General features: G+C 56.1%; 1 protein-coding gene across 1 annotated transcript; it reads right to left on the minus strand.

Moving 5' to 3' along the window:
* Positions 1-1,511: 1,511 nt before the first annotated feature.
* Positions 1,512-11,524, minus strand: FANCG (FA complementation group G). The gene is made up of 14 exons (XM_064735984.1): positions 11,300-11,524; positions 11,112-11,193; positions 9,494-9,625; positions 8,544-8,737; positions 7,789-7,942; positions 6,587-6,717; positions 6,084-6,230; positions 5,152-5,312; positions 4,863-4,929; positions 4,022-4,359; positions 3,808-3,863; positions 3,082-3,219; positions 2,023-2,155; positions 1,512-1,750 (listed from the first exon to the last, which is right to left on the minus strand). Exons 1-14 carry the CDS (start codon positions 11,522-11,524, stop codon positions 1,633-1,635), a joined length of 2,076 nt encoding a protein of 691 aa, XP_064592054.1. The 3' UTR covers positions 1,512-1,632.
* Positions 11,525-11,960: the final 436 nt, after the last annotated feature.

Consider the following 11,960-nt stretch of genomic DNA (forward strand, 5'->3'; position numbering starts at 1 on the left):
CTGGCCAATCGTCACCAGCCAGGCGCCACTATGCGCAGCCAATCGCAGTGCGGCTCACCCTTCGAGCGACAGCTGCCGCGAGGCCAATGGCGAAGAGCCACCGACGGGAACATGCGGGAGGGAAGTCCCGCCTTCACAGCCGCCGCTGATTGAGCAGCTCCCGAGGGCAGGGCCAATGGGAAGGGGCGTGGTGCGCACGCGCGCCTGTTCCCGCCACTCAGCGCCGCCTCGTTCCTGCTCGTGGTCGGGGAATGGCCGCGGCTTCAGGGTGAGGGGGGGGCCGGGCCCGCCCTGACACGGCACCGACACCGACACCGGCCGCCAGGCCACGCTGCTCAGAGCCCCATCCAGCCCGCCCTCGAACGCTCACAGCGAGCCGGGGGCAGCCGCAGCTTCTCTGGGCAACCTGTGCAGGGCCTCAGCACCCTCACAGGGAAAAATTTCTTCCTAATACCGCATCTAACCGTGTCCTCTGTTAGTTTGAAACAGTTATCCCTCATCCAGTCGCTCTATGTTATTGAAAAAAGTCCCTCTCCAGCAATGCTGGGGCACCTTGAAGGCATGGGAATCCCGGGGCCTTTCCCAGTCTGAACAATCCCAGCTCTCTCAGTCACAGCAGAGCTGCCCCATCCCTCTGATCACCTTGGTGGCTCCTCTGTGCTGGCTCCAGCAAGTCCCTGTGGTTCCTGTGCTGGGAGCCCAGGGCTGGATTCAGTGCTCCAGATGGGTCTCAGCAGAGCAGAGCAGAGCAGAGGGGCAGAATCCCCTCCCTGCCCTGCTGCCCACGGGGCTCTGGGTGCAGCCCAGGATAGCCCAGCCAAGGTGTTTTTCTGAAAGAACTGCAGGTCAGAGCCCACCCTAGCCCCTCTCTGTCCCTCCAGCATTCACAGGAGGCTGCAGCAGCTCCTACCTTGCTGTCATGCCCTCTTTCCCCTCACTCCTTGGCCTTGCAGATCCCAAGCACTCCTTCCCTCTTGTGGGAGGCAAGGCTTTCCAAAGGCTTGGGCAACAGGGTAAGGGCACCTTCCTCATCCAAAAAAATCTCCACCAGACACGGGGCAGGGACATGCGCTCCTTCACCCCTGAGGGAGAGGGGCCTGGAGCTGTGGCATTGGCACAGACCCTCAGGACCACAGGGGACATGCAGGTGTGGGTCTGGACTAGAGCAGCACTGTGAATTTCAGACCTCTGAGCTGCACACCTCAGAAAGAACCAGTTGTCTGGGCTCAAACCACAGTAACCAAGCAAAAAGCTGGCACACAAAGCACAGACAGGACAGACCACCAGCTCCCTGCAGCCCGAGTGCAGAGCCAGCCCCACCATGCACAGGGCACAGAGGATGAAGGTATCTCTGCCCTTGATCTCTCACACATCCAGGCACACAGCCCATGGGCTCGCAGTAGCTGGAGGCAGTGTCAAGGCCATGACTGCAACATTTCTCTGGAAAAAGAGCATGGAAAAACCCAAAGCTAAACAGAGCTGTTTATTAGAAAAGGAGATGTATTCTGTTTCAGTCCTTTGGGAATCTAGCTTCATCACAGAGTAATTCTGAGTCTTGAAGGAGTTCTTAAAGTCCTTGTGCCAGCCAAGTGCAGGGAGACCTCAGCAGATGGGTATGGGGGCATGACCAGGTCACCTTGGGGTGTCCTGGGCTGCTGCCCTGAGGTAATCCTGTATGCTTCTGGCAAGAGTTTCACTGTGAGGGAACACTGCCTGCTCCTGACATGAAACCAGGTACAAAGGGAGGGGCCTGAAAGAGAGGGGAACGTGGCAGCAGTGAGAACTGCAGCATTCCTTTGCCATGCAACAAGACATTTGTTCTGCAGGTCCCCTTGCTCCACCTGCAGTTCTGTCCTCCCCATTTGCTCCTTGTCAGCTCTTCTGTGCTCCAGGGAGTCCCAGCAGAGCCACAGCCTGTGGCCCCTCGGAGCAGTCACCAGGGGAAGCTCCTCGGACACCTAAACTGCCCTCATGGCCTGACAGAATTTGCACTGCTGAGACCTCACCCACCCCTCTACACACCTTCCCTGCCCTTGCTGCTGCCCATCCTCTGCAGGGCAGCTCTGGGAGAACTTCTGCCACTGAGCAGCTGCCTCGTGCTTCCGATTCAGCTCCCACAAGGCCTGCACCAGGTAGGAGGCAGCAGCTGGGTCACCTGCAAGACAGGAAGCAGGATCAGCCCTTAGCAGAGGAGGAGCAGGTCCTCAGCACTGCTGTGGGTTGCAGGGCATTACAAAAGCAGCTCAGCAGCCAGACGAGGTCAGTGAGTGTAAGGGGAGGTGGTGAAATGGGGAGGAGGCTGTCCTGGCTGTGTCACAGGCTCTGGTTAACCTCAGGGCTGGCAGATGGCATCAGCCCTGGGGCACAGCCTGCCACACCTCTCTCTGGACACAGACTGGGGTTCTCCTTGCAGGCACGTCCGCACCCCCAGAGGGAGCAGCCACGGGCAAGACTGGGACCAGCAGGTCTGACAGATCCTGGTGGAGCTCACACCCCTTCCGCATGTCAGAGCACTCAGAGGAGAGAGCAGCCCTGTCAGCAGCACTAGCTGTGCCTTGGCTGAGCTCAAGACAGGAACGTTCCCTTTGCAGGCCTCTGTACTGCCAGGCACGGACTTGCTTCTTCTTCAGGTGAAGCACAGCTCCACTCCTCTGTTCTGGGAAAGCAGACCTGACTGGGAGAAAGTTGGCTGTACCTGGGACAACTGCCTCTTGCTAGAGTGATGCTGTGCCCACCGCCTTGCCCCTGTATCTGCTGCTGCCAAGCTGGGGTTGAGAAGGAAATTTCCAAGCTACCTGAGGGCACAGGTTGTTGTCAGGGCTCTGACGATAGTTTTGGTCTGTTTCTCCATGCCAGTGAGCTGACCAGGCCCCCACAGAAGTGTCTCTAGTATGTAACATTGCTAGTGGCCCTACTGTTGTCCTTGACACAGTGGTATATTATGTGTATATTATATGTATATTATATGTATATTATATAAATGTGGTATAAAGCATAAGAACATCCTGCTGAATACAGCAAAGCAGCCCAGGACAAATTTGTGGAAATCCCTTGTGTTCCTCGCCAAAATGAGCCTGTTACCTGGTGAGATCTGCAAACTGTGCTGGAAATCCAACAGGGCTTCTTTGTTCCTCCCCATCTCCAGGAACTGTGTACCTCGCCCGATGAGAGAGAGGAACCTGATCTTCTGGAGCACCTCCACTTCTGCCTGGAGATTCTCTGCCACAGGAAGACACACACACATGAAGACAGCATCCTCCAGATGCTCTAGAACTCCCCTGTTCCCAGCAGGTTGAGCCAGGTTAGCAGTCAGGACAGGCCAAGCATTTCCTTGGGCTGCTCATCCTCCAGCTCTGGAGACAGAGGCAAAGCTCAGCCTCTCTGCCAGGCTGGAAGAGGTCGGGAGGCAGCAGAGGGGGAGAGTGAAGAATGTCAAGAGCCCAGAATGTTACATGGCTGTGGTGAACAGTGACCTCAGCAGCAACCTGGCCTTTGGCTGTCCCTCTGCACCACTGGCATATATCTTTCCCCAAAAACCGAATTGGAGAAGCTTTCCAGTTCACAGCCCCTTTATAACTGCTGCCTAGGCAGTGAAGGAGGCAGAGCCAAGGCCAAACTCTGCTCCAAAAAAACCCAGCCAGTCTCTTCAGAGGCTTCAGCGTGGCCCAGAGCTTTGCACCCTGGGACAACTGCCTCTTGCCAGAGTGGTGCTGTGCCCACCACCTTGCCCTGCACCTGCTACTGCCAATCACACAGATCCTAACCCAGGCAAGGCCCCACACAGGTCCCACTTGTATGGTGTCCTACCTGTCTGTCTGATGCCAGAGCCGTGAAGCTGGACACGCAGGAGATCACTAAGGCACCTGTGGATGGGAGGCCAGAGGAGCTTTGGAGCCACTCCTGGGCTCTCAAGAGTGCCAGGTTGTCAGAGCAGCCTCAGTGCCATGCTGTATCCTGCCCTGGCCCCACCATCCACTGCTGCCTGCTGGGGAGGCCCCTTTTCCCAGCAGGGCTTTATCACCTGCTGAACTGTGTCACAGCCTCCTTGCTCTCGCCCAGCTTGGCCCACGCCCAGCCCTGGTGCAGGTATCCAGCTGCTCTCCAGGCAAGGCAGCACAGGCTCTCCTTCTTCTGGGACAGGAGCCCACCTGCCAGTTCTGCCCCTGGCAGTGAGGACTCCGGCTGCTCCAGCCTCTCCTCCACCCGTAACACCCGTGGAATGAGGTCAGTTGTCCGGCTGATGACCTCCTCACACACAGTTATGGCATCCTGGTGCCTCCCAGCCTGCTCCAAGGCAGATGCTGCTTCCAGGAACACCTCTGGGATCCTGGGCAGAGCTGAGCTGCTGTCCAGGGGCACCTGGGGAGCAAAAGTGACATCAGTGCTGCAGAACTGCAGAGTTCTCTGCCAAGCAGCATGACTCTGTTCATACTGGGAATGTGGAGCTGCTGCCCAGCAAAGCTCAAGCCTTCTCCCACAGTCCCTGGAGCCTGGTGGAGCAGGCAGAAGATGGAAAGCGCTCACAGCTCAGCAGAGTCAAGGCATCAAGTCCCTACTCTGGAAGTGAAGGACATCCAAAATCAGGCTGACAGCTGCTCCCCAGAGGGAAGGGGAAGCTGTCTCTCCAAATAGCAATGGGGAGTGCTCTCTGGTGTGAATCCAAAAGCAGACATGCCACAGGTGCTAGTCCCCACTTAATTTCCTTTACATCAGCCCCTACCTCATTTCCTTCGCATCCCAAACTAGACACTGAAGCCTGGAGTCCAGGGCTGATGCCTGGGCCCAGCCCTTGGGACTGGGTTTGGATCCCTCCAACCCTCATCCTCCAAGTCACCAAGGGAACTCTGTACCAGGACACCCACCTGCTGCTGCAGCCCCTCCTGAAGGAGAGACAGAAAATCCAGGTAATGTTCCACTGCATCAGCCACTCTGCAACAGAACAGGACATGTGGTGGAAGTGCCATCAGCCAGGTGAAACCTGGATTGCCAGCCTGCAGTCCCCCCCCCCGCACCACACTGCCCTGTTCACAATCTCTGTGCTTTGAGCAAGCCTACAACGGCAGCACTAAACTGGACCATTTCCGGGAGCACAGGGAAAACTGCAGAGCCCAAACAAGCAGCATGCTGCAAGCAGAGCAGAGGCACTGTTACCTCCCATCCTGGAGACACCGCTGTGCCAGAAGGTATTTCACTTCCGAGGGGTGGCAACGCCGGAGGAGGGAAGTGAGTACTGGTGTGTGGACAAGCAGCTCTGTTTGCATTAGGAAATGGGGAGTAGAGGAAGCAGCTGGTGGAGGGCTTTTTCCCAGAGCCTGTGAAAGAGGAACAGAAAATATTATCAACACTAGACTGGTCAAGTCTCAGGCAGCTGCAATTTTTTGTCACTTCTGACATCTGGAGATGCACTCAGGCAAGCAGAAGTGCTGCACTTCACAAGCACAACTACATTGTTCTCACAGTGGCTTCCAGCAAGAGCCATGAGGATCACACAGGGGCAGGCAGTCTTCTGATCTCCACATGGCACCAGATTTGCAAGATCACCCAGACCGCCTCAGTTCAAAGTACCTTCTAGTTCAAGATACTTTGAGCTGCCTAGAACACCATCTCCCATTGCAGCCACAGACCTAGTTAGACCTAAGGAGAGAGCTCCCTCCCCTCTCTGTATGTATCTGACAGTTTTCAAACAGCTGAAGAGATAATTCAGGGACTACTGCTGGTTCACACAGCTAATGCACTCTGCCTAACTGCAGCCAAAATCTGCCCCTAAAAGTCTCCTTGCTATTATATACTTTACTAAGAGATTGATACTTTCTGACCTGAGACTATAACCTCCCAAGCCACCACAAACATGAACTGGGACCCAAAGTCTTGCCACACCCGAACGTGGTGCTGAGCAGGAATTTCAGATCTCGGTGGACTCCTTCCTGCCCATTTGCTGAAGGCAGCACCATGCTATTTTGGGGACTCCTTCCAGGGTCAAAGAGCCTGGAAGGAGTCCAGGAGAAGGAAGAAGCCTGCTTTGGAAACTCCGTGCAGGCTCTGCTGGGCAGAACTCATCCCAGAACGACAGGAACCAGACAAACCTCGTAGAGCAGGGTCAGGGCCTGCAGCCCTGTATCGATCTCTCCCAGGTCATGGTACACTGCTGCCACGTGGGACAGGGCAGGAAGGCACTGGAAATCTACCTGGAGGGCCCATTTCAGGTGCTGAAGGGCTGTCTGAGGCTTGCCCTAGGTGGACAGGAAGACACACATGTTGAAAGCACATCCTGCAGAAGTCTTTACAGTTTGGTAGGATCCAGATCCTTGCTCTGCTTCCCTAAGAGGGCCTCACTAAGCAGGACAGCAATTTAGACAAAGGCAGCCCTCCTCAGGTTGGTTTTTGAGCTTCTCTCTCTGCAGTAACACTTTGCAATCAGCCATAATCTTGGCATGGATTTTGCAGCCTGTCCAAGAGGCTGGAGCCACAAGGGCAATTTCTGCAATTTCTTACCTCCCTGAGAGGCCTTGGACCACACAGAGGCATTGTGGACATGAGCCTGAGCCCACCCTCCCCACAGCTGCCTTTCCCCTTTTGCTGTCATTACCATTCGCTGAGCACAGCAGCCAAGGCAGGTGTGGATCTGGGCCAGGATATTCTTGGAGCAGAATCCTCCTGCAGCTTCCTGAAGGAGGGAAAGGGCAGTGGGGAAGTTCCCAGCCTCCAGCTCCTGCAGCCCTAGGACAGACCCAACATATTGGTTCTGTGGGTCACTTTTGTGTCCCACCTTGCCCCAAACAAGTGTGGTGCCCTTTCCTTCCCAGAGCCATAGAGACTTGCCTGATCCCCTCCAAACCCAGCGATGCACAGCCCAACAGTGTCAAGCTGCCATCTTGGCTTGAGTGGTTTTGCAAGAGAACAATCCATCAATGGAAATGTTCAGCAGGAATAACAGCAGCTGCCAAGCCCAGGATGCTTCCTTTGGCCCAGAACAAGGCCAGGGGTATGTGCTGGGCAAATTCACCTCCACATTCACGCACAATGACAGCAGTGCAGATATGGAAGGCACACACAGAACTTCAGAATTTTTTCAGCACATCTGGGTCATTTCCCAGCAGGATGCTTTGGGATATCAATTAATTAATATTTATTACAACTCATTTGCCTCTTCTTCAGTCTTCTTTTTAGGTTTCCCTCTGAGGCTACTCTCACATAGCAGCACCACACTCACATTTTCTACAGGCAGGAAGGCCCTGTAGGAGCCCAAGCACAGTGAGGCAGTGCTGGCTGTCCCTGGAGCTGCTGGGATTGTCAAAACAGTAAAGGAGAGAAAATAGGCAGGACAGAACACAGCAGCCAGAGGAGATCCATTGTTTGCTGTGACACCAGGCTACAAAGCCTCACAACAGCTTTGTGTAGCTCTTGCAGCACCATAGTGTGACAGGAACAAGGTGCTTGCAACAAGGCAAGTTCCAGAAGAAAGGAAAATCTTCATAAATCCCCTGCCAGCCTTCTGCTTTAAGGTCACTGCAGGGCCCAGACTCTTCCCCTACAGCCACAGACAGGCAGAGGAACCCTGTGATAGTGCAGAGAAGGGATGAGCTGGGGAAAAGCAGGGAAGCTTTTTGAATATGGAATGTAAAGGCTGAGTCTCAGAGGCTCAGCCCAGACCCACTTCCAAAGGAACAGCCCGAAAAACCCCAAGGGCCAGTTGGCTTGGGAAGAGGAACCAGGGTGAGGGCACGGAAAGTGTTCCTGGGACAGAGGAGCAGGAGACTGTGCTGGCCTGAGTTCCTGCCCCCCACAAACCTTGCAGGAAGGCTGCTGCAGTGTGGAGGATTTCCTTCAAGTCCTTGGCACTTTGTACAAGGGGCAGGGAGGCCCCCTCAGGAGGGACCCGCCATGCCTTGATCAGGGACAGAAGCTTGTTCTGCCCCTCACTGCAGTGAGCTCTTCCTGGGTCCTGTGAAGGCACAGAGGAGAGAGAGCAGGGAATGCTGAAGGGAAGCAGGAAACATAGGTCCAAATGCACAGAGAAACAGGTCCCACCCAACCAGTCAACACTGCTCTCTGCAGTGGGAGCAATGTCCTACCATCTGTTCCCTTCAGCTACAACCCCCCTTCTGCAGTGATTCCTGCCTGGCCTGGGGCAGCACCTCCCCACCTCAGCGTGGGGTGCACCTCCAGGGCCTCCTGGCATGCAACAAGCAGCTGTTGAAGTTCATTCAGAAAGACAGGACCCATCAGCAGGGAAGGTTCTGCATCCCACTGCTGTTCCCTGCAGAGTCTTGCTAGTCTATGTGCAGCCCTCTTCCAGCCTGCCCAAGTCTCCTGTCCAACACACAGAGGTCCAAGGCCCACAAAGGCAGAATATTCTGGGATCCATTAACACTCTCAGGGTCATTAGGCAATGCTGGGATGCCACGGGGTGGATTAGTCATGCTGACTGGGCAGCACTAATGGGTTCAGCTGTCCAAGTGCCACAACAATATTTTGCAGAGTGAGTTTTAGGACAAACACCGTATTTATGCCAGCTCTGCTGGCATCTGCCTGTGCCCAGTTACCTCAGCGGTGCTCAGGAGCTGGAAGAGGCCAGCAACACTTGCCAGCTGGCTGGCTGCCAGCCACCAGGCTGCTTGCAGGGCCCCCAGGCGGCGCAGAGGTGCCTGCAGCTCCTCCACGGTTACCTCCTGCAGCACCTTTTCCCACAGCTCCTCCGTGCCAAGATCCTGTCCGCAGGCCCCACAAGCCTCCAGAACTGGAAAAAAAAAAAAAACCAAGCAAAAAGACCTAGAGCTGTGAGACAACGTGTTGGTGCCCTGTAACAGACACCCTGGATGCAAGAGGGAGAGAGAGCCTCAAGCAAGCACAGGCTCCTTGTAGCGATGGAAGGAATGGGGTTACAGAGCCAGCCTGGCCTCAGCAGAATGGAAAACAAGCTCTAAGAGAGAGGAGATGACAGCAGCACATTCAAGAGACAATACACAGCACAACTCAGAGCTGGACTCCAGTGCTGCTGAAGTCATCTGCCCTCAGGTAAGCATGTGCCAACACTGCAGATCCACCTCTGCAGCCTGTTTCAGTAAGCTTCTTTGAAGCCAGCACACCATAATTAAAGAAAACACTCATTTTCTACTGTCACTAGAACTTTGCTCAAGACTTGGCATCTTATACATTAAAAACCCTTGTTTCCCTTGAAACCTCCAGCCCATCCCTGCAGGCAGCAGCAGGCAAGCAGCTGCACATTGTCCCTGGCCACATGCCACTCTACCTCCATCCCTTACAGGCAGAGCCTGGATATCTGCTCACAGTTCCCCCCATCTCCAGCCTCTCCAAGCACAGCCAGGGGTGCCTGCCCACAGTTTCCAGGTGGAGCCAGGCATGTCTGCTCACAGTTTCCCCCATCTCTGGCCTTCCCTGGCAGAGCCAGGAGTGTCTGCTCACAGTTCCTGCACCTCAAGCCAGTCACAAAGTATCCCCAGAGAACTCCCCAAACAAACAACCACATCCTTACCCCTGAGGAGCCCCTGGCGTATTCCTTCTGCTTCTCCTTTGATGACAGAGTCAGATGCTCCCACAGTGAAAAGCAGGGAGTTGTAGAGGACAGTGAGTTCCAGAGGCAGGGCAGGGAGGGCAGCTGGCAGCCCTGTGGGCACAGCAACCCAACAAGAAATTTAGCTGGCTAAGAATAAAAAGCTATCCATGCTCAACACCTGGCTTGGTGACAAGAGAAGTGGCTTGGCAAGAAGTTTTTAGTAATTGTGGTGTGATTTAGCCACCTGGGAGCTGCAGTGCCAGACAGACAGCATGTGTCAGCACTCCAGGTGCCAACACTGCTTTAGACATCCATTCCCCAGCAACCAAAATGCTGCAGTCCTCCAGGACATTCAGTTCCCCCAGAGGAGCATCAACAGCCTACTCTGTTCCAGTACATATCCACCCTTTCACACACTGTGTCTCTCTCCTTATCACAGAGTCACAGAATGGGTAGGGCTGGACCAGAGTGGCTCATATGTCCAATCTCCCTGCTCAAGCAGGGCCATCTTAGAGCACACAGGATTGCATCCAGATGGTTTTTGAGTATCTCCAGCAAGGGAGACTCCACAACCTTTTAGGGAAATTTGTGCAGTCACCAGGGTAAAGTTATTCCTCATGTCCAGGTGGAGCTTCCTGTGCATCAGTTCCTGCCCATTCCTCATGCTGCTGTTTGGCACCACTGAGCAGAGCCTGGTCCCTGCTCTGACCCCTCCCTGCAGACACTGACAGACATTAATGAGGTCCCACTCAGTCTCCTCTGCCCCAGACTGAACACACCCAGATTGCTCAGGCTTTCCTCGTAGGAAAGATGTTCCAGTTCCCTAGTTATCCTCATTTCCCTCTGCTGGACCCTTGCAAGGAGTTCTGTGTCTCTCTTGCATTGAGGAGCTGAGAAAACTAAAAGTAAAGCTGCCTCACATTGGGCTTTCTCTGCACCACACCTGTGTCAGAGAGCCTCTTCCCTGGCTTCCTACAGAAAAGGCTGTCTCACTGTTGTTTTACAGAAACCCCAAAGCTCTGCCCAATTAAGGTGGAGTCTGGGGCTGGACAGTAAGTCCTTTTCTGGCCCAGGTCAGCATAGGGCAGCAGAGATCATTTTACCTTGGCTGGTTTCCAGCACTGGGATACTGTAGCTGAAACTGGAGGAGCAATGTCCTTAAACTAAAACACAAGAAGCTCCACCTCAGGCTCTTCTTGAGGAAGAACTTTACGCTGAGGGTGGCAGAACACTGGAACAGCTGTGCAGGGAGGTTGTAGAGTTTCCCTCTCTGGAGACATCCAAACCCCACATGGATGTGTTCCTGTGTCACCTGCTCCAGGTGGCCCTGCCTTGGCACGGGGGTTGGACCGGGTGATCAGAGATTCCTTCCAGCCCTGATGATTCTGGAATTAACTCTCTTGCAGCAGGCCCCGTTTAGCGCTGGGCAGCGGGAACCCTTTCATCCCGCCGCCTTCAGCGCTCGTTTCCAGCACCGGGACACCGGAGCTGCATCCCGGTAAGCAGAGGTGTCAGGGACCCGGTGCTTCCACGGCACACGCTTCCGGCCCGGGACAGCACCGGCAGGTGAAGGTGGGGCAGGGCGGCCGCCACTCACCGCGGATGCTCCGGAGCAGCTCCCGGAGCTCGTCTCGCAGCTGCCGGCACACTCGCCGCGTCTCTCCGCCGCACCGCGCCGTCTGCAAGGAACGCACTTACCGCCGGCCCGGCTGCGGAGCGGCACCGGCGGCAGCCCCGCACCTCGGGGAAGGGGGGCGAGAGGGGAAGGAAGAGGACGTGCCGCACCGTCCATCGTCCGACCACCGCCCGGCTCTGGGCAGCCCAGGCCCGCAGGCAGCCCCGCTCTGGCTCCGGCTCCGGCTCCGGCTCCGGCTCCGGCTCCGGCTCCGGTCCCGGCCCCGGCCCCGGCCCCGGCCCCGGGTCCGGGTCCGACTCCGGCCCCGGCCCCGGGTCCGGGTCCGAGTCCGGGTCCGGGTCCGTCTCGCGCCGCCGCTTCATGGCCGCCGCCATCCTCCGCCGCCGCCTTTCCCGCCCTCGCCGCCGATTGGCGGGAACGGCCGTCACCAAGGCAACGGAGAAGCGCGGGGCCGAGGGGGCGCGCGCCGTGAAGGGGGAGGCCGCGGAGGGACAAACCTCGGCGCAAAGCGAAGCCAGAAGTCCGAGGGTCTCAGTGTCAGATTAAAGGTGGCATTTCGGGCTCCAAGGGCTTGCAAGGTCCTAGTTGGTGGCAGTTTTAGATTTGGAGAAATCCAGCAAAGTTTGCCAATTTCTAGCTTGGCGCCGCCCTGTCGGCCAGGGCGAGCGGCCCAAACGGAGGCCATTTTTCCGTGACCCCGAACTGGAAGGGTCCCGAGAGGTGAGCGATGCAACCCCTGGCTCCGTGCAGGCCCCACAAGAACCACACATGGGCACTGCCCAAAGATTTACTGAACGCGGTCAGGCCTGT

Source organism: Zonotrichia leucophrys, chromosome Z, assembly GCF_028769735.1.
Source record: "Zonotrichia leucophrys gambelii isolate GWCS_2022_RI chromosome Z, RI_Zleu_2.0, whole genome shotgun sequence".
Taxonomy (NCBI): Eukaryota; Metazoa; Chordata; class Aves; order Passeriformes; family Passerellidae; genus Zonotrichia; species Zonotrichia leucophrys.